Genomic DNA, 22,299 nt, shown 5'->3' on the forward strand with positions numbered 1-22,299 from the left:
CTCCAACCGAAATACATTCTTCTCCTCCCAATGGGACCAGAGTCTCCCATACACCTAAATCTCCCCACACGACCCCCTCCGCACTCCTGTACTTGTGAGTTGGGGTCTGGCAGGTTAACTCGTTCTTCCGTCAGTTTTCTCTCACCCCACCCCAGGGGCTGGGGCAGACTGGCTCAGCAGCGGCCGAGCTCCTGGGGCTCTGAGGCCACGGTGCGGACAAGTGCTGTCCACTCACACTGACAACTCACTGCCAGGACTGGACGTGGCAGTTGCGGCAGGGAGGGCATGCAGAAAGGGATCTGACCACAGTCTGTTTAACAAGAAAACCACTCAGCCTTCCCTTGACCCCTGGCAGGAAGGATGGATTTCCTGGTTAGATCAGGTACTTCCCAGCCCCCGGCAAAATGAACACATATACACAGCCAGGCTACTCTGGGACTTGGGTCCGTGGGTTTTCTGATGCGATTGGAGGTATCTGGGGCTGGGGATGGCAATGCCGAGAGAAAGAAAGCAAGTTGCAGAGGTGTGTGGACTGCATGACATATTGGCATATGTAAATGCAAATGCACAGAATAAAATAATTGTGAATATATTTGAGGTGAGCAGAACTGGGGGTAGAGAAAGCGGCCTTTCACATTGTACTTGGTATATTTCGGTATTGTTTGAAATATTTAAACAAGAATCCATGTATACTTAACTTACGCAGAAAATAAAGAATACAAATTATCCCCCAGTGAGAAAAGAACAGCAGTGCAGACCTAAAAGACACCCTCCTCATTTCCTGTCTCTGGGCAGCTGCCTTCTCAAGGGGTACCAGGTTGGGGTGGAGTCTGGGTGGATGGGCCAGCAGAGGAATTCCAAGTGGCATTGCTGTTCATGGAGGCACACTCCCATTCCTTTGGGGGCAAGATGTACATCTGTAACCCTAACGTGAAAGCTCTCTACTTAGAGTGAAATTCCCCATCAGCACACAAGCAGCATCTACTAGTCAATCCAGTCGTGAATGTGTTGTTTTCTATAGGCACAGAGCACTTTCTGCCAGCCCCACACCTGCCACTAAGCGCACTGCGGACTGAGCCCCTTTCCTGCTCCCTCTGGAGGGGTAAGAGCTGAGGCTTCCAGCCTCCCCACCGCAGAGCAGAACATCTTGCTCCCAGCAGCATAGGCGGTGACTGAGATACTCTGAGGACTGGGCCCTGAGGTGTTCACATTTACTGGAGTCTGTACAGGGGCCCCGGGCTTCCCTTCGGAGCATCTGGTCTCCAGCCTGGCCTACCGCACACTGGAATGGCCCCAAAGCTTGAACAAACACTAAAGCCCCAAGAGAGTCTGATTTAATTAGTCTGGGGCACAGCCCAGGCAGCAGCACTTTCATATCTCCCCAGGTGAGTCCAATGTGCAGCCAGGGCAGCAAGGCCTGGCCCTAGAACTGGATGATGACAGTGTGGAGCTTTGCACCGCCCTCTTCTCCAGGGCCGAGAGCCCAGGGCTGGTCTGCTCACTGTCTCCAGCTTGTTCTTCTCTTTCCCAGCTCTCTTTTGACCCTGTCTCACCTCCCTCAGGACCTCCCTGGAATGGATGGACCAGCACTGAGGACAGGAGGGTGCTGACCTCCCAGCTCAAGGCCCATGCAACCCTGCTTGTACCCTGAGAACAGGTGAACAACCAGCCAGACCCCTAGTTCACAAGTCCTTGGTGCTCTTCTGAGATGCCGCGTCTCTTCTGCTCACATTTCCCACAACCAATAGAGCATGGGCATAAGAAATCCTTTTGCAAGATAAAAATCATTAATCCATTTTTACTAGGTTTTTCTTAGAACTGTTTATGCACTTCCAACAACTCATTAAAGATCCACTCTTTATAATCCGAGGCAGACCCAACATACTGAAGGCAGAGCATCCCCGACGGCCTGGCTGGTACAGTGCCAGGAGCCCAAGCTCATCATTAGGAAGGGAAATAAGACGATGCTTTGAGAAGAAGAATAAAACTAAGTCACAGAACACTGTGTTGTAATGGAAAGAGAGAAACCGCCTTCCAATTAATCAAGCTCAGTCACTTCTCCCTATTAGTATGAGCATTTAAGATCTTGTTTGTGTTTTGAACATAGAAAGTGCATGTGAGGGATGTTCAAAAATCCCACACCCTCTGTCAAAATGGGAGGATTCAAAGCACAGTTCTGACAAAATCAGACCCATAACTAATCAGCAGGGGAAGCCAGGTCTGCCACATGGTGACTCTGTGGACTCTATGCACCTTTGCCTCTCTTGGCCGCTTTCTCCACTACAGAAACCACTGCCCCCCCCCCCCCCATATACACACATACAAATTACGAGGGAGGACCCCTGCAAAATTGGAATTATCCTCTGGAGTGTGGACCCCTTGTAGTACAGACTTCCCTTGCTAGGTGAGTGTTCTAGGAACCCATCTGCATCAGTGTGCCAGCTGGTGTTGTTGTGAGAGGCTGCATTTGGCCTCCATGATTTATTTTTTGAAGACTCTTTCAGCTTGTTTGCCGTTTTCATGATGGTGATTTATGAGCACACCTGCCCATGCAGCGCTGAGTGTTCAGTAGCTTTTGACTAAAAATGGCATGACCCTTGTGCTCTACCCTGCCTATTCACCCGATCTCACCACGAGCAACTATTTTTGTTTCCCCGATGAAAGAACTCCTCAAAGGGAAACGTTTTGCTAATGTGGAAGAGGTGAAACAAAACCCGGCAGAAAGCACTAAAAGGCATCAAAATCAATGAGTTCAAAAACTCTTTCAAGCAGTGAAAAGAAAGTCTCAATAGGTCACAGGTTCGATCCCAGTCAGGGCACATGCCTGGGTTGTGGGCCAGGTCCCTACTGGGTGCAAGAGGCAACCACACCATTGATGTTTCTCTCTCACCCTTTCCCTCTCTCTAAAAAAATAAATCAATAAAACCTTTAAACAATAGTCTCAATAGGTGTATTGCATCACATGGAGAGTACGTTGAATGTGAATAAAGTTTAAACACATAAAAATAAATACACAATTTTTATAAATAAATTTCTGGTTTTTGGGGATTTTCCCCTTGTATATTTCCAAATGCATTGGCATAAAGATGAATATATTAATATTATGAATTAAAACACTTTCTTTGACCTAAAATTTATTTTTTTCTTCTAATTTTATAAGATGTTAGGATTTTTGTGGGCCTGTAAAAGCACTGTGGACCCTACGTTTTATGGCTGCAGATGAGTGGGCCCCAGGGGCAGCTGAGATCCAAGAGAGGAGGGGAGAGCTAGTATTCAGTCACAGGAGGACTTAGAGTGGCAGGGAGAGAATGAGGTGACACATATGACCAGGACAGTGGGAAGAAGGCGGTCACTGGCAGCAGGGAGGTGCTGAGTGCTCTGGGAGCTCACAGAAGGGGAGTTACTTTCAGATGGAGCAAGGACGAACTCAGAGGTGAGGTGGCTTTTCCATGGGAGCCTGTCCCATGAGAGAGGTGCCAGAGCAAAGGTGTAAAGGAAGGAGCACAGGGATGTCCAGCGCACACCGAGGAGCTCAGTTTGGCTGGAGTATAAACTAGGAGTAAAGGAGATGGGGCAGCACACAGAAAGGAGGTCGAGGTCAATGTCACAACGTGCCCATACTTGTGTGGCAGGTGAGCCAGGGCAGGCCACACGGTGTGAGAGGTTCATGGTGTGAGCAGCGAGGGGCTGCTGGGCACTCCAGCCAGGAGTGATAAGGTCAGAGCCCAGTTTCTAAAGGTCTACTCACCGGCAGGCAAGGCCCACCTGGGAGAAGTTCTCACAGGAGTCTTTGAGAAGTAGAAAGGACACGGGTGTAGCTGAGGGTGGATGTGGACGTGCCCCACCACGGAGGGTTGTGGGCAGGTTGGGGGAGACGGGGGTGCCTGAGAAAGGGCCACTGGCTCCATCTCCAGGAGTTCGCAGGACAGTCGGGACGGCTCTCTGCGGGCCCTCAGTCCTGGGGTTGCCTAGAAAAGCTGAACGAGTACTTACTCTCTGTTCCTAGCACAGGAGGAAGAGAGCTCTTGGGCCTCCGGGCCTTCATCTCAGGGGCCTTGGCATTCTCACTGGCAGGAGCATCTGGAACAAAACAGGTGACCACAAACATCAGTCGGCAGCTGCCCAAGGAAACAAGCAGAGGAGGCATCTCAATGAAAGTCCCACCCCAACCCGAATGAGGGTGTCGTCCCCTTCCTGGTCCCACTCGGAGGCCTTCAGCGCCTGCTGAGCAGCCTGCGCCTGCGCCTGGGACCTTCTTCCACGAGAGCACCGAAGAAGGAGTGTCGCTGCCCTGGGCCTTATAAGTCAGGCAGGGAGCGCAGTCGCCTGGGCAAGACGGATGGACAGGCTACCCTGGGAGCTAGTTAACACTTTCCTGCAGGGCCTCCACAGCAGGCCCCTGCTGCCAGCAATCACAGTAAGAAGGGCAGGGCAGGGGGAGAGTCAGTGCCCCTCAGCTTACCTCTCCCCATCCTTTCCCTTCATGGGGAAAACATTATGGATCTCCAGAAGTCTGCTGTGTGGAGAGGTCTCTTGTACTGAGGAAGAAGGGAACAGGGTCCTGCCCTTGGGCTCACGGTCTGGAGGGGGCTTGTAGCCTCTGATTTCTTAGACTTCCTTCTACAGATGGACGCTGACAGTCAAACCTCCTCCCCAGACAGAGGTCTCTCAGCAAGTGGCCAGCATGCCTCACCTGCTCTGGGCCAGTTACTGGGTGGGGCTTCCGTACCCCTCCCCAGAGAGGACCCAGTGAAACCCTGTGGCAGCAGCCTGCGGGCAGAGCTAAAATGCTGCGAGATGAGTGTGTAAATCCTCAGGCCTCTCCTCCACCTCCCTCTTCCTGGGAACGCACACCGTGGGTAACGTCAGGGAACCCTCCTTTGTCAGGGCAGCAGGTAACATCACGATGCGATGCGTAGGGCCGAGGTGGGCCAAAAGGGCCCTCACTGGGCCCTGAGGAGACAGGACTTCGGGAAGTTGAGGGGAAACCACCCAGGGCCTCAGATAAGAAGCAGCTGGCCCAACAGCTATCACTGTGCTCCAGCATTTTCCCCACAAGCAGCTTTCTTCAGGGTTCGTGCTGGGAGGGAGCCTGCCCATCAGAGCCCCTTCCTGTCCATCCTTTTCCTGCTCCTGAAGAGAGGAAGAAAGGAGCGGGTGGGACTTTCCAGCTGAGGCTTCAGCCACATTCCTGTGGCTTGGCTGGGGAGGGAGGGCTATCTTGCTCTCCCCGCCTCCTGGGTGGGCAGTTCTGGCTGCTCTCACGTGCTCTCTCCTAGGAGTTTTAGGATGGGCACGGGGAGCAGAGAACTAGGGGCTGGCACAAGGATTCTTGGGGCTCCCACCTGGATGCATTGCTTCTCCTAGAAAGCATTTGGGTCTCTTTCCTGCTCCAGAATTTGGATCTGCCCATACAAATCCTGCCCACTTCCTATTAGCTGGGTAATCCAGGGAGGAGGCCTGGGGCAGGCATTGTCCAGGCTCACAGCAGCAACAAGGCAGGAAGGTCCCCAGGGAGGCAGCCCAGAACTACACACGCGCCACTACAGGAGTGATTAAATAGAACTTGGGGCACTATGTGACAGGGGATGGGGTTGAGCCAGTACAGCTAGAGGAGATCCTTTCGAGCAGCACTGAGGCCCAGGCCCTTCGGCTGCCTCCACTCCCTACTGCATGTCGTCCTTCTACCAGTTCCGTGAGCGCAAGCAGCCCCAGCCAGTGGGTCCCCGCCACCTGTAGCTGACACTGCCTGCATCCTGTCTGCTCAGCGGGTGGCTCACACAAAGGGGTCCATGTGCACATGGACAGAGGAGCAGAGAGAACAATGGGAAGAGGATGACTTCATGTTTTTCTCCAGGTCTGGTGGTCATTCACAGCTACAGAAAAATCCTCAGTACATATCTGTCGACCTCTGTGTCTCAACCTTGGCTACACTTTAGAAGTACCTGTGCCCAAGCACCACACTCCGAGATCCTGGGTCAGCGGGTCTGGGTCAGGGCCACGTGTCAGTATTCTCCAAAAGCTCCACATGATTCTACTATGTTGCTAGGTTGAAAACGGGTCTCTCTCCTCAGGTTTTGTGTGTGTGGGTGTGTGTCTAGAAGAGGGCCTGGGGCTCAGGGAGACAGTGTATCAGGGACTATTCCAAGGGCCAGGAAAACCTGCCAGTGCCTCCCTTGATACGGGGGATTAGGGCTCCCAAACCAGGAGCATGGGGTGAGCCCACGTGTCCTTGTCCAAGGCCCTCCCAGCTGCCCTCCTTTCCCGACCAGCACGTCTGCCATGCATCAGCAGTGATCGAAAGGTGTGCTGGCAATTTATTTGTTTTCCCCCTTTTTAAGGAGAAGGAGGAGAGGGCAGAACACATATAGACATTTCTGTGATCCTTGGCTCCAGCGTGCTCCGTGCCATTTTTCTCCCGGCAAGTTCTGGGGCATCAGAGGAGGGAGATAAAAGAAGGATCAGGGTTTTTGTTTTGTCTTTAACTGATAGGTAAACCAAGGCATAAGCAAGCAAATGATGAGAGACCCAGTTTTCCTGGGTTCTTGAAAGAAGGGTGATTGGGCCCAAGATCCCTTCTCTCCTGGTGGGGCTGTGCTGGGCTTTGCTTCTAAACACCACGAGAGCACGACCGAGAGGGGAGGGTTCTAGTTTGCAGTCTTGGAATTGTGGGCAAATCATGCCAACTGCCCTGGGCCTCTCTTTCCACATCTGTACAAAGGGGATGACATTTATTTTCTTTGCCTCACAGTGTTATGAGGCTCAAAGGAGAGAATGCATGCAACGATGCTCTGGACAGCAGAAAAATGATTGTTTCCTATTAATTTGTCCCTCCTGTTCACATTTCCTCGCCTCCTCCCAGATCTGCTTTAAAACTGCCCACCTTCAGAAAGCCCTCCCTGACTGGTACCGACCACAGGTCCCCAGCCTCTGCACCTGTCCTCAGCTCTTGGGTGCTGGCTTTACGCTGGCTAAGAGCACTTCCCTGTCATGGGCTTTGAACCTTGTTTTTAGAAGTTCTGTGCATCTAATCTTTCCATGTGGCCATCAGGAAAGGGCTCATTTTCCTTTCAAACCAGGCGCACCTCGACTAAGAGCCGCCCTTTCCTCTGCAGCCCTCTGCCCCCACCCCATGGGGGCTGTGCATGCACCATGAGCCACTAGACCTCCGTGAGAACCACAGCAAGGAGTGGGCTGGAGAGACCATGTGCTTAATCAAAGCCAGCTTTGTGCTCACGCAGCTGCCCAGGGGATAAAAATAATAGTAATAAAAGTTTAAGAGCACCTTGTATTTTCTGTCTATTTTAATCAGTTGGTGATGAAATTGAACTCCATTTCTAGATCTGGGCCCCAGGGCTGGAGTCCTTTGCTGGTCTGGTTGTGCCCTGAAGAAGCATGGGGAGGAAGATGGCCGTGGGGGGTGTGGGGGCCTCCATATAGAGAGGAAAACATGTCCTTATACGGACAACGCCTCATCCCTTCCACTCCCAGGCTATCTCTGGACTCAGCCCTGCAGGGGCATATTTTTTCTTCTGTCTCCCCCAAGACGTTGGTTCCCTGAGTTCTTACCCTAGGTAGGAGGAAAGGTATAGGGAGGTTTGAGTATCCAGAAGCCCCATGAGGGGTCGGGACAGAGGGGCTGGTCTCCCTCTCTTCCCAAGATCAAGCAGCATGCTGGCATAACCAAGAGAGTCTACTTAGGAAACAGCTGCTTTCTGGCTGTGCTGCTGGGTGACTGAGTCCTTGGGCAAGTGCTTGAGCTTTCCTGAGCTGACCTTTCCCACCAGGAAAGTGGGAACAACACCCCAACCAGGGAGTGAATGGGATGTAAAGTCACAGCTGGCATTTATTGGGCACTTATTTGTGCCTGGCACAATGCTAAGTACTTTGTATGATTATTTCACATTAAACCATACCATTCACCAATATTCAAGTGTTTTTGACCTATTAAAACACCTATTTTATTTAGTTCAAATGAAAACATGTTAGTTGCCTGTGATGATATTAAGAATAAATGTGAAAACAGAAGCAGACTTCAGAATGCGGAAGGACTGAAGCCAAGGAAAGAAGGGTGGATCGACATTGGTTCAGCCACCATCAGAAGTGGGCATGGTGGCGGTTGGGTTGCAGTGTTTAGGAGCCAAGGCTTGGGTTTAAATTCCCACCCAGTCAGTTATTAGCTGCATGGCCTTGGGCAAAGACTCAGTCTCTGTATGTCTCAAACCAGGCTTTTTTACTATCACTCCCCTGAACCCCCTTGTCACCATTATCAATGAGCTCCAGCTTGCCAAATCCAATGGCCAATGCCCAGGCTTATTTTATTCTACTCGGCAACAGCATCTGATGCATGGATCCCCACTCTTCCTTTCTTATCTAAAAGACCACCATTTGGCTTCTGGGACACACCTCTCTCTTGAGTTTCTTCCTGTCTCATTGGCACCATTCCATCTCAGTCTTCTTCACAGATTCTGTCCGGCCCTGCTTCTCAGTGGTGAACTCTGCTTCCCTCCCTGCTCCATCCACAGCTGCTCCTTAGAGACTTCCCTCAATCCGGGGCCTTAGATGATCTCATATATGTATGGTTCTCCAAATCCTGTCCCCAATCTTGGCCTCTGTCCTCAACCCAGGTTCATCTAAACACCTGTCTATGTGACATGCCCACCTGGATGTCTAGTGGGCATCTTAAACTTCACCTGCGTGAAACTCACATGCTGGTTCCCCTTACCCTCGCATTCTAGAATCAGTAGGTGGTACCATCATCGATCCCCACACATTCCCCACAGACTAAAAATTGCCTTTGACTTACCTTTCATCAGCAAATCCTATCAGCTCTACCATCAAAAGAGATTATGAATCTGATTATCTGCCACTTTTTCCACTGGAGCCTAAGCTGCTATTGTCTCCTGCATGAACTATTGCAGCAGCCTCCCAGAGGTCTTCCTGCTCTCTCTGCCTCTTACCCCCTCCGGGTGCAGCTACCACATGGCCACCTGAGTGAGCCTTTAGATGCTCAGTGTTGTCCCATCACAATTAGAACAGAATCCAGTTCCTCTGTGGCAGCCCACATGGCCTGGCAGATCTGGTTGCTGGTCCCCCTCAACCTCATTTCCCAGCCCTCTGCCCCTTATTCAGGCTCAGCCATCCTGCCTCCTGCCCTCCCCACCTACAGGTCTCATTCAAATGCCACTTCCTTAGAGGCCTCACAACCACCCTCTCCACAACAGCCTTCCTTTCCCACTATTCCACTTTGCTTTTTTGAACATGTGATATTGCCTGACATTTTATGCTGTATCGGTTCATCCATATCATTGCCTTCCCCTCATTAGGATATAAAATCCCTGAGAGTGGAAACTTGTTTTGTTCATTGCTTTTAACCTCAGCTCCTGGAGTGGGGCCTGGCAGAGTGGGTACTCACATATTTGTGGAATGCATGACGGTGTGGGTGCCCACTGGAACTTTACCTCCCACCACACATGTGCATAGCCCTCCATGGTCACAAAGCCCTTGATCTCACCAGCAGCTGAGGCTGGATGCCTTTACCCAGGCTGTCTGGGGAAGAGCTGGATGAGCCAGTGAGGGCATGGAGATGTCTTGGGACTCCTGCCTTGGGATTTTGACCTAAAAAGGTCTTTATTTTCTCATCTCTCACCTGGGTCAGAATAAGTGGGAATGGGTCACTCAGGCCAGGTATGCAAGGACTTCCTAGCAGGAAGGGCTGTTGTTAAGGGAGGCCTGGAATTTTTGGCGAGTGGACACTGCCATGTCATCCATCAGACAGGGGGCCATACTAAGTTGTAGAGTTGTGGAAAGGTACAGGCTTCAGAACCAGACACACCCAGGTGTGAGCATGGCCTGGGTAACTCGTTTGTAACTCCCTGCGCAGGGTGGCTTGAAGGGTGCGTGTCAAGAGGCACCCAGCAACACTGCATCTCTTGCATATGGTCTGCCTGAGCTGGGAAGGCTGCTGACCCTCACCAAGCCTCGGCTTTCTCAGGGACAAAGACACTGCCCAACTAACGCATCAACTAAAAACGCATAAGGCAGGCCTTGAAGGTCAGCCTTTTTTCTTCCTGGGTGAGTTTTCTGGCAGGTCCTCACCTGCTCTGGGCTTCAGTTTCCTTCTGCGGTACAAGTTGACCCTTGCCTCTGCTACACTTGAAAGGAAGGACAGTGTGGCCATGATCAAGACAGTGCACAAGAGCGCCCCTTTTCTTAGGGAGAAGACTCACACAGCGGGATTGAAACAGCCAGATCTGCTGCATCATGAAGGCTACCTCCCTTTGCCTTTACTGTGAGAGGGAAACGGTAGTGTGGTTAATACAGAACAGCCAATGAGCCAAAGTCATTTTATGAGGTCTTAAAATATATCATTACATTGGCCACAGATGTATAGTCTTAATGGTGTTTGGCACAGGCTGTGTGAGTGACAGTGCTTTGGGAGCAGGGCCCCGCTGAGTGGCAGGGGGAGGCCTGCCTGGCGTTAGCGTCAGCTTCCAGGCCCAGGGGAGAGGGACCTCATTGCCCCTTGCGAGAAATGCAGTCCAGAGGTCAGGCGGGCAGCTGTACATGGAGAGAGACCAGAAGACCCCACAGTGACTTCCCATAATTTCCAAGGGGACATGGAAATGACCCACTGGGATCTCTAGGTTAGGTGCTGTTGCCTTGGGAAGAGGGGAGAGATGAGGAGATCAGGAGACAGACCAAGGACAGGAGGCCTATTCAGCTGACTGGAGCGGGAGGGGAAAAAGTGTTGAAAAGGGGAGGGGAGGGCCAAGGAGCCTATAGTCCCTCACTATTTGCTCAGACGTGGCTCTTGCTGAGAAAATAAAGCCAAAAGTGGCAAGCAGCCCACCTGCATGCAGGGCACCAATAGATCTCCAAGTAGGGCAACAAGGAGTGTTGAGGGGGGGGTACCCTTTGTCTCTTTGGAAAAACAAAACAAAACCCAACTGACAGTCAGACCTGTTGCCTCAGCTGGTCCACTGCAGAACCCCTTCCTCGCTCTTCTCCAAACCCCAGCTCCCAACCTGAAGCCTGAGGCCAAACCCTGCAGAGGCCTCTGCAGGAAAAATAATGAAGACAATCGAGATTAGTGGAGAGAGCAAGAAAATGAACTAGAAGGAGACCAATTCATGGGCAAAAAAAAAGCCCCATAAATTGCAGAATGGATTACCCAAAGGTTTTTTTTAAAAAAGGAATCCCCAAATTACTCTGTAGGGGAAAAGGAAATTTTATTTTGAAACAAAGTTTGGTTTTAACAATAAACCGTTTGCTGTTTCTCAAAAAGGTGCTGACATTTTGCAGATAAGGAGAATGAATTGCTGTCCTGCCTTCAGTGTAAATAGGACTCAAGGAGGCTGGGGATTCAAAAAGCAGATAATCTCATTAGTGGGATGAGCTTCCTTACAGATTGGCTGGAACCAGCGTGGGTCCCACCTAAGTAATGGGGGGGGGCGGTGTGTGGCTGTTAGCAGTAAGCTTCTGGGGTCAAGTTCACAGAAACACTATTTTTTTTTTTAACTACAGCACCAATATAGAGAGAAGCAGGACCTACCTGGATGGGTGGCAGCCCGGGTCACACACAAGAGTAACTAACCAGCAGCAGCAGACCCTACTCAGAGCCTTAAAATATGGGTTTCAAGGCCCCTCCTGAAGTGACCATAATACATCTTAACCATCAAATCTGTCCCCTTAGGCTCTGAGCCCCTGTGGCAAATACACTCACAGAATTCAGGTGGGTACATGGTATTTGACACTTCTAGTTTGACTGTTAGCTGTTGACAATTTAATTTGTGTTGCCATTGTGTGTACTTTTTAAAAACATTTTTCTTTTTAAGACTCTCCTTTCTTCTCTCCCATTTATTATATATAGTAGATCTCAGCTTTTGTGACCAGATAATCAGATGATAAAATCCAGAATGAGAACAAAGATTCTATATCTTATGGAATAACAATGAAAAAGGTTAGAATTTTGGACCCAGGTAATCAGATTCAGCAGTCAGAACAACAAAGCTGGTCTTCGAGATCCCTTCTTGGATCACTGGTTTGTAAATAGTGTCACTAAAGGTTACTAGCCAGCATTTCAAGGGCAAGACATGGTTTTCCCTAAACAATCTCTTAAAACAGTTGTAAACAAATAACATAATAAAGAGGAAGGGTACTGGACCACATCCTGAGCTGGAGCTCCAGCTGGGGCTTGGCCCGAAATGGGCCAGGGAGCCTCGTGCGGGGTGCTCTCCCTGTCTGAATGGCCTCGGTTTTCTGTGCTGTGAAATGAGGGTGGCAGCCTGAAGCTGCCCAAGATTGTTCCACTTCCAAGTCTCGAATCCTAAACTGCACACAGAAGGGAGGAAGAAGAGCCACAATCCCGACCCCTCACAGCTTGGTTTTGCCCTTCATCACAGGGAAACTCCACTCAGACCTCACAGGCCTCTCTGGCCCCACATGTCCCTCCCCTCCCTCTGCTCTGAGCCTGGTGCCGTTTCCTCCTCCGAGAGGCAGCCCTGTCCCCTCTACAGAAGTGCACAGCCCCAACTCACCTCCTGCATGAAGTCTCCCCACTTGGACCCCACTGTGCTCCCTCCTACTCACGGGTCTGTCCTGCCAGCACTGACGCTTGTTTGCTGTGGCTTGTAAAATACTATGCTGTCATTTTCCTGTGGGTGTGTCTTTTCTCCTCTTGCCCTGTGCCCAGCTTCCCTATTCAGCATGGTTCTGCGGGGTGGGGCCAAGACTGGGGAGGGGCAGCAACAAGGTGAGCAGCTTCTCCTCCCAGCCAGGAGTGGGGCTGAGGCCACCACACCACACAAGGCCACCACGTAGAGCTTCCCCTTTCCTTCTTGCCATGCTTTTGCTAAAGATGGCTTGATACCCACAAGATGCCTCAGGTAGGGATGGCAGCCGTGGGTGCAGCTCTGCTCAGGTATGGTGGGAGGGGAGGGTGTCTGAGAAGTGGGTCTCTGCGTGGTGGTGAGGGGTGGGCACGACCTACCGTCCACAGTGACTTGGCAGGAGCACTCAGCCTGGCCAGCGTCATTCTTGGCCACACACTTGTATAAGCCTCTGTCCTCTGGCAGTGCCTTCTCGATGGACACGGAGCACAGAGAGCCTGGAGAGGAAGAGGAAGAACTGTTGAGTGGACCAGGTGTGGGTCCGATAACTGCCCTGGAACCCGAAGCACGGCAGGCAGGTGTCATTCCCATGGGCAGCCTCTGGGAGCCCAGAAGTCAGAGGCCCTGTGGGAACCACCCCCTCTACTCACTAAAGCCAGGGCATTTTCTGCTGATAACTCAGGTCCAAAATAACTGATCCTTACATATACTCCCTCTTGGTACCCCCAGCCCCCTTCCAGAGAGTTCTCTTATGAAGATATAAAAAAATGCACAGAAGAAAAAAAGGAAAGAGCCTCTGCCATCTAATACAACGGAGGAGCAGAGGGACACAGGCTGCACACTGGGACATCGCCAAGGGAGGTGAGCAGCGGTCAGGCGCTGGTTTACCGACCTGTGTCAGGAGCAGTGGGAGGTGAGACAGACAGCTCTGCTCAGTTTAGCAGTGATTATGGGATACGTCTTAGAAAAGAAAGCTTTCAGCAAAGAGGTGGGGGGGGGGGTGGTGGTGGTGAGGGCAGGCGTCCTTGTCCTGCAGGGGCACTGGCCTGTGGGAAGATCTGCTGGGAGAAGGTGACGGCAGCCCGGGCCCCTGGAGCTGTCTTTTCAGGAATGGTATCTGAGCTGAGGATGGTGGCCAGTGAAGGGCACTGGGCTGGGAGAGGGCGCTTTGGAGCTGCCTCCCTTCAGTCCTGGGTTTTTTGGTCACCTCAGAGGGACTTCTATTCCCACAGACTCTTGCCGGGTCTACCTTTGCCCCCGCACATCCTTCTGGCCTGGTGGGGTTGGAGGGTGGGAGGAGGAGCCAGACTGGCTATGCACAGGAGTCTGGGGTCTGGTCTTTACCCATCCTGGGTCTCTCATCCCATGGCTAGATCTTTCTCTGAGGGGTCCCCTTGTGGAGTTTCCCTTGGAGTGTGGGAGGGCCCAGCTGAGGACTGGGCCTGCTGGGCCAAGTAGGACCCTAGCTCCTGCTTTGGGACATTCAACAAGCCAACAGCATGATGTCCTGCCCAAAGCTGCCCCTGCTGTCAGGGAAGCAGTCATCACCCAAGTAGGGGGCGGAGCCAGAGCAATGTGCACTTGGCTGCCTGGAGCCACTGGCTTTGGCCACCTTCCTCCCCCCACCACTGCCTGCCACAAGCCATTGGCCCTGGGTGGGCAGAGCTGTGTGTATCCCACCCAGGTGTATGTGTGGGTGCATGGCCAGAAAGAGGCTGACAGGCACGACTCTCAGAAGGCTTTCGATCTAAAAAGTACCCTCACCTCGATTAGAAAGATGCACAGACTTGACCAACAAAAATACAGATATTCAGAGAGGGGAAGGATATGAGCTCTGCCCAGGGAACCTCACTAAGGCTGCAAGAGAAAGCCGCATTGTAATAGTTCCCTTTATTTCCTGGGACCTGGGTATGCCTCAGAGAAAGCTCGGTTCTTGTTTATATCCTCTCTCTTTCTTTCCCTCTCTCCCTCCCTGCCTCTCTCTCATACTCTGAGCCTTTCCTTCTTACCCCAGGGTTATTCTCTCCCTCTCTCTCCCTCTCTCTCTCTCCAGAGCACGCCTGTACCTTTCCTCCTCTCCATCCCTCAAGGCCACCCCTTTGCTCTCTCTCCTAAGCTCCAAGGACCCTTCTTTTTTTGCCTCTGTAACTTGTTTCCTGAGCCCACACAGCCCAGCTGGCTCACCTTTTCTACCTCTGTGACTTTCTAAATAAACTTTCACTTGTATTTGGGAAAAACAAAAACAAAAAACTAGGGGAACCTCAGTCCTACTGACCACCTGGGCAGGATGGCTGATCTGTACCCTTCACCCCCTTGTACAGACCTTGCCTCTTGGGAATGGCCTCACTAGGTTCTCCCACAGGGGAGGCCAGTGGGTTGCTATCTCTTTCACTGTAGTAGACAGAATCTGCAGAAACTGCAACAGAAAGGATTTAGGTTGGATTTTTAGGAAATCCATCACGAGAACATGGACTGTGAGTCACAGGAATGGACGAATGAGGATAACTATCTTCTGGAGAGCGAAATTTCCATTTATCTGGGAGGGCAGTAGAAGGCTGAGATGACCTCTGGCCCCAATTTGAGCCTTAGAGGAAATCGACTCCATCTTGCAATTTCCCCTCAGTCTGAGGCTAAGGCTCTAGGAACAGATACCCCATTCCCAGTGCACAGCCCCTTCGAATCCTTGATTACCTTTTGGTTTTTAGTTCCCCGGCTGCCTCCAGCCTTAAACCAAAATGGCACAAACTGAAAAGACAGTAGTGAGACCACTCAGACAAGTGGAGCATTTAGACCACAGCCCTTGCCCCCTTACCAGGGAAAGCCAGAGCAGGCAGCTTTTTCAAACCACTCAAAGCCTGGATGTCTGGCCACAAGCGTGGGCTGGAGGAGGGCCCCCAGGCAGGCTTGGAGCCTCAGCTAGCTCTGGTTGAAGAATCTGGTATTTCCTGTAGGACAGCTTATTCTTGACCTCCAGAAGAAAAATATTTCCCAGCATTTTTTTTTTTTTTGAGAAGCCTCAGCCTGGTGGGGAATTTTGAGAGAGAGGTGAGGGGGATGGGAATGGTAAACACAGAACCAGGAATCCAATGAATGGCTGAATGGCTCCACTAGAACTGTCCCTGGGACAGCCTCTCATGGTCACGAAGGCTGAAGATCCCCCACCTTACTCCTTTTCTGAACATGTGGGGTACGGAGAAGACGGGGGTGTGCATGGTAGGAGGGAGTGGTCCGAAGCCCTGGAGACTGTGCTCCGGGGTGAGCCCCCGTCAGCAGGGCCTGGCTCCCCTGGCACATCTGGACAGTGCGACTCTGCTCCAGGCCACCTCCTCGGGGATGGTGCCCTCTGTTACTCCTACGCACTCCCAGCCATAGATGGACCTCTTCTGCGCCCGGAGCTCATCTTAATCAAAACATGCCTCTCAAGGCCATTGCTGAAACCTATGCCTGTCTCCCACACTGGCTCTCAGAGGGCAGTGACCACATAACTGTTATGAATATTTTCCCTGGACCTGGAATGCAGTCACAGTAAAAAAAAAATTGCCATTCAGAGAATGACAAAGGTGCATTTCTGTAGCAGGTGACCTGGTAAGGTTTACACACAAAAAAAGTAATGAATGTTTAATCAAACATGACCTACCATGAAAAAGATAATGTACAGGCCTACCTCATTGTACTTCACTTCCCTTTATTGTGCTTCACGGGTTTTGCTTTTTACAAATTGAAGGCAAGACCCTTTACTAGCAAAAAGATTACAACTCATTTTATTGCCATGCCACTTACTTTATCACTGTGGTTTGGAACCAAATCTGCAATATCTGAGGTATACCTGTAGTTTCTTAAAGGAGGAAAAAAAACCCTTTTAACTAAGAGTTCTTTAAGTGGATTGTACCTACGATGAAAAGGGCTAGAATTGTGCTTCACACATAGTAGATGCTACATAAATCCTTGTGTTTTGTAGGATGAATTTATACCGGTTTTTATAAAGCTATTCCAAGATCCCACACCGAAAACAATTAAAAATGAATCATCGGTTGACAACAGCAACAAAAATGAATCCTTGTCACTAGATTGGGAGTAATGTTTGCCAGGAAAGAAGTCTGGCCTGGGGACAGGAAACCAGGCATAAAGATGGAAGCCCCTCTCAGGGGCAGCAGCGTCCCCTTGGCTCATTGGCCTCCCACTCCTGGGCTAAGGCCCGGGGAGTGCTACTGCAGGTCCAGGAAGGGCCTGGTGTGGCCACCCTACAGGCCTGGAGGGCAGCCCAGCATTGGAAGTGACCACCAGGCACCCTGCAGCTCTGGGGGCTGCAGGGAGAGGAAGGACACCTCCACGTGTCCTTCTGAGAATTAATGGAAACTCCAATGGACCAGACTGCTGTTACACCTCCTCTGCTCTCTTTGGCACTAAATGGGGTAGAAATAATCCTGTTTTGGGGGCTCTGCAGTCTGCAAGCCCTATCCAAGTTACAGGTTCAGGGAATGCCCTCAGACCTACAAACAGCATCCACTAGGAGGTGGTACCCAGACATATGTGTTCATGTGGAGGGAGGAGAGCACAGGAGTCTCTCATGGCCACAGGCTGGTGTCACCAGTGTTGGAAGGCATCCTGGAGAAAGTGAGTCTTCACCTTAGAAGAGAGGACAGCACAGGGTTCAGTGCAGTGGAGCAAGAAGAGTTCCAAGTCAGGGAGGTTGGGGTGGAGAGGATGCTGTGGGGTGTGAAGGGCCAGGAGACCTGCATAGACACCCTCTCTGTCTTCTGCTACAAGCCACCTCAAACCACAGCTTCCTTATTTCTACTGATGCCTTCACTGTGACGCCAGTCACCCAGGCACCGATGCTCAGTGGTCATCTACTCCTTCCTCTTCTTTACTAGTCTACTGCCACCCTACCAAACCAGGCAGTAGGTTCTGTTAATTCTGTCCTTGCTTCCTGAACTGGTTATTTCCTGTCTGTGCCCATGCCTACCTACCTTGTTAGCTCAGGTCTCACTGCCTTTCTCTCAAACCTCTTCAATAGACTCCTGACTTGTCTTTGGGCATAGAGTCAATCAAGTCCCCTAAACCCCAGTTTTGTGTGCATTACTCTTCATTCTGAACTCTTTCATGGCTCCCTACTGCCTTTGGAATAGAGTTCCTCAGCTTGCTACAGGGTGGAATGAGGCCATGACTCCCTCTATATCTCGGACTGCTGTGGGCAGGCGTTGCTGCTGTGTCCCTGCCTGCGAAGGCCATACCTTCCCTCTTCCTGGCCAGGAGCCCTGGCCTACCTCAGGGTTCTGATCCAGGCCTAGCTCTCTTACCACCAGAGGCCCCAGCACTCAGCTCCCTCTCCTCCTTCTCCCAGAAGCTCATCATGGGCTCTTGACTGGGAGAGTTTAATCATCATGAGTGTGTCTCTTCTCTTTCTATTGACAACAGACCCACTCACACCTGTCAGAGGGCCCTACTCCCTGCTGCGGGGCCTGCTGAAATGGTCACTGATAATGCTTTAAGATAGGCTTTCTCCTGGATCCCCGTTTAACCCAGGATCTGAAGACTTGGAGAACGGAGCTCTGAAGAAGGAATGGTGGGCAGAAGAAAGTGGGGCTGATATTCTGAGATAAGGCACTTTCTCGACTGTGGCAAGACGGACAGGCCTGTTTCAGGGTCTACTTCCTCTGCTGCCATGAAAATGGTAGACATCTGGCAAGCCCCAAGCGTACCACCAGTCTTTCAGCCTCTTGGTTCTTGCTGACAGTGCTGAGGAGTAGCCATTAACATTTTTCCTTGCTAGACAATGCTCTTGGTGAGCTAATCAATCATGAAAGTTTTCTCAGCTGTACTAGTGTGCCAACATGCTAACGAGAATTAACTTAGTGGTAACCTATCGCTTAGAGGAAGCATTAACATACCACATTAACTTCGAGATAATATAGTCTAGGCATCGGCACTGCCTGCATTCAAATCCCAACTCTGTTACTAATGAGCTGTGCAAACTTGAGCAAGGTTCTTAATTAGATGGGCAGTATAGTAGTTGGAGGATTAATTGAGGGAAAAGTGTAAAATGTCTAGGACAGTGTTGGACACATGGTGTTCAATAAATGCCAGCTATTCTTGTTTTTCAAAGTAGAGTTGCAAATACTTAGAATAGTTTTTAAAGTTGGATTTGGGGCTATCTCCATAATCACCTCCAGTCCCCTTCCCAGTTTCTCTCTATCCTCTCCTTGTGCTAGCCTTCTTTTAATCATTTCTTTTTCCTCTGCTTTCGACTAAAACTGTCCCTTTGAGATAGTTTCTGGAGGAGATGATGCTGAAGTAGCCAGGTTTCCGAGCCCTTTTACACTCAGTGACTGGCAGATATCACAGAGTCCAGGCGCTCTTGGAAGGAGCAGCCGGTGTCTAGTGGCTCAGCTGTGTTTTGAGACCAGGGCTGAGACCTGCTTACATTGTTTAGTTGAGTGAATTGTTTATAAGTGGCTGCCGGTAGCTCTGCAGGTCCCGCACAGGCCTCAGAGCAGCTGCACAGCTTCGGGCACTGCCTTCAGCTGTCTGGATGTCAGTCTCCCCGGGGCTGGTGCTACTGTGGACATCACATTGTGCAAGCCTGTGTAACTACGCATGCCCCAAAGGTGTCAGCTGCCCCTGCCCACCCACCATCCTGCCTGGAGATAGCTCCACGGGGTAATCTGGGAAATGGTCCTGGTTAAGGTTTTAGATCAGTTTTACCAAAGACTTTCCATCTGGGAAGGGGGAATGGGGGTAACAGGGAAGGCTGTGGCACCCCCTCCCCCGGATATCTTGCCCCACCACGGCAATCCTCATGCCCACCTGTGTACGGCAGGCTGAACCAGCAGAGGCAGGGGGAGGGGTGAAGGACTTCTGGATGACCCCGTCTATGTGAAAAGTTATCTTGTCAATACATTAGCAGAAAATAAAACATTTTTCTCTCTCCTGGCCAATTTCCCCTTTACTACTTCAGCACTGAGATTCAAACGCTGGGCTGTCCGGGTTTGCTATCTGAGACGCAGAGTGAAGGGAGAAGCTTCACTGTGAGCTGAGGGGGCTACTGCTACCTTCATGTGCTTCATTCTGGGTTTGAGGAGGAAGGACCGAAGCAGGACGGGGGTCAGGGAAGTGGTGGAGAGGGGTGCAGTCGGGGGACAGGAAGAAGAGCAGCACAGTGTGTGTGGAGGGGTGTTTCTGGCACCTCCGCTGATCTCAACTTGACAGGACCTGTCCTCTTGGGCCTCTGCTGTGGCTGCTCTCTGCCCCTCAAGGTTAAACGCCCCTTCCCTGGAGCTTTGTACCCTGCCCTGCCCGGAGCCACCAGCAGCAGCCTCAGGCTCAGGCCAGGCTCTGTTTCAGCCCTGGCCACCAGCGTGGGGTGTGGGAAGTCTGCTGGCCTTGGAGCTCACACCCAGGCTTGTGATTTACAAAAACATTTCAAACCAAATTGAGGGTCCAGGGGAAATACCCCTCTCATGCCCTATTGCTTCTCTAGGTATAAACTGGCCCTTCTGAGAACTCCAGACCCCAAAAGGCCTCATATGGCAGGATTTAGAGCCCCCCCTCCTCTCCCCACCACCCAAGAATGTGAAATAGCAGCAAACAAAAGTCTCATCCAAATTAGGAAGCGAGCTGCTCTGTCCACCGGTGAGTGTGTGGCATGGGGTATGTTTCAGGCTTTGGCTCCCCCACAGGTCCCTTTAGACCCATGAGGTTATCAAACCTTCAGCTGCTGTCCACCCCAGTTCACGGCCCTGTGCCGTCCTGTCACTGCACACCCTTCCCAAACCAAAATGCCGCTGCAAAAACAACGGTTGACTCTCAGCCCCTCGTGCCTCCATTTCCAAGCCTGTGAACAGAGCCCTCTCCAAGCAAGAGCTGTGGGGCATCAGCGCAGGCCCCCATGTTCTGAGGAGGTTGCCGCTGGGGGTCCAGAGGGTTCTGCTGGACAGATGCCAAGACCTGGGCACACACCACAGAACTAGGAACACCCCCCCAGCCCCCTACCCCCATCCCCGGAATTGAGTGTGTGCCCTTGGGCCCTGAGCAGGGCATCTGTCCTGTGAGTGAGGGAGACACAGAGGTCTGGGCTATGAGTGGTGATTGATAAGACCAAGGTTCCATGAGCTGACAGTGACCCTCATGCAAAAGTCCCTTCCTCCCAGCCCCTGCTCTCATTACCTTCTTGGGAGAGGATGATGAACTTGGTAGTCTTGAGCGTCTTCCCATTCAGCGTCCAGGTGATGGTGGCTGGGGCATCAGAGGACACCTGGCACTGAAGTAGCAGCTTCTCACCCTCTGCCACACGGACATCTTGTAGTTTCTCCGTGAAGGCTGGGGCTGTCCCTCGGCTCTCTGGTCTCTTTTCATTATCTGTGGCTCCTGAATGCTCCTTCTTGCAGTTCACATCATTCTTAACCTCCTTCTTGAGTTCTTCTTTCCTGGCTGGTTTCAGGGTCTCGGCTGGCATGGCGTTGCCCACAGGTTTCAGGGTCTCAGCTGGCTTGGCGTTGCCTACAGGTTTTGGGGTCTCAGCTGGCTTGGCATTGCCTACAGGTTTCGGGGTCTCAGCTGGCTTGGCATTGCCTACAGGTTTCGGGGTCTCAGCTGGCTTGGCGTTGCCCACAGGTTTTGGGGTCTCAGCTGGCTTGGTGTTGCCCACAGGTTTCAGGGTCTCAGCTGGTTTGGTATTACCCACAGATTTCAGGGTATCGGCTGGTTTGGCATTGCCCAAGGGTTTGGGGGACTCACTGGGCTTGGCGTTGCCCACAGGTTTCAGGGACTCTGAAGGCTGGGCATTGCCCATGGACTTGGGGCTTTCTGCCACCTTGGCATTCAAGGCCTCAGCACTGTTGCCACCATTCTCTGCTGGTAATTTTTTCTTGCTGCCCAGCACTGAGCGAAAATCCGGGGTGGCAGGTTTTGCAGGTGGAACCTTCTCAGGCACTGGGGCCTTGGGAGCCCCCTTCTTGGCCAAGACAGAACGGAAGTCTACCTGCTGGGGGCTGTGCACCTTCCTCTCTTCCTCAGACACCATCTTTGGCTTCACTTGCCGCTGTAGGTTGGCACGGAAATCCATCTGCTCAGCTGGAATCTCCTTCAGCTCTTCTTCCGATAGGGTCTTGGTACTCACCTTCTTCCCCAGGAGGTCACGAAAGTCCAGCTGCTCCACCTCCTGCTGGCGGATGGCCTCCTCCGTGTGCTGCCGGGTCTCCACACGCCTCTTCAGCACCCCCCGCACGCCTTCGCCGTCTTCCTCCTCTGGCCAACCCTGCCCTCCTGCTGGCCAGCTAGGCCTCAGGGTCCCGTAGCAGTCACCATCACCACCATCGGCACCCGCTCCTCGGCCGCAGAGGCCCTCACAGCTGGCAGGCACCCTCCCCCTGCAACCAGTGAAGGGAAAAAGGAAAATAGCAGGAGGAAAAGGGGCTGGGTAAAAAAGAAACGTCAGGGGAGAGCAAATCTCTGAGGGAGGGAGGGTAGAGAGGAGGGGAAGGAATGGTGGGGGCTGGCCAGGCTGTGTTTATAGAAGGGAACATTGGTGAGAGGCGCTTGCTTGCTTAGTTGGTTTGTTACATGGGTAATGACTTCAGTAGCCTTATAAGGGTGTGTACAAAAAAAAAAAAAGAAAGAAAGAAATTCACCCCCCTCTCCTCCCCTGCTCTCCCTCCCTCGTTCCCCTCCCAGTCGCTCCCTCTTGGCT

At 51.7% G+C, this 22,299-nt stretch overlaps 1 protein-coding gene across 3 annotated transcripts in view; it reads right to left on the reverse strand.

Annotated features, from left to right (window-relative positions):
- Positions 1 to 22,299, reverse strand: part of MYLK (myosin light chain kinase) — a 285,784-nt gene that overhangs the window by 61,676 nt on the left and 201,809 nt on the right. For 2 of the 3 annotated variants that reach the window (XM_045850924.1, XM_045850925.1), the window contains 3 exons: positions 20,778 to 21,979; positions 12,992 to 13,108; positions 3,994 to 4,080 (listed from right to left, as the gene is read on the reverse strand). In XM_045850924.1, the coding sequence (XP_045706880.1) occupies positions 3,994 to 4,080; positions 12,992 to 13,108; positions 20,778 to 21,979 (1,406 nt within the window). Of the gene's footprint in view, positions 1 to 3,993; positions 4,081 to 12,539; positions 12,643 to 12,991; positions 13,109 to 20,777; positions 21,980 to 22,299 lie in introns of those variants that run through there. The other variant, XM_045850926.1, reaches the window with a different exon arrangement.

Source organism: Phyllostomus hastatus, unplaced genomic scaffold (genome assembly GCF_019186645.2).
Source record: "Phyllostomus hastatus isolate PE091 unplaced genomic scaffold, TTU_PhHast_1.1 phas_contig_86, whole genome shotgun sequence".
Taxonomy (NCBI): Eukaryota; Metazoa; Chordata; class Mammalia; order Chiroptera; family Phyllostomidae; genus Phyllostomus; species Phyllostomus hastatus.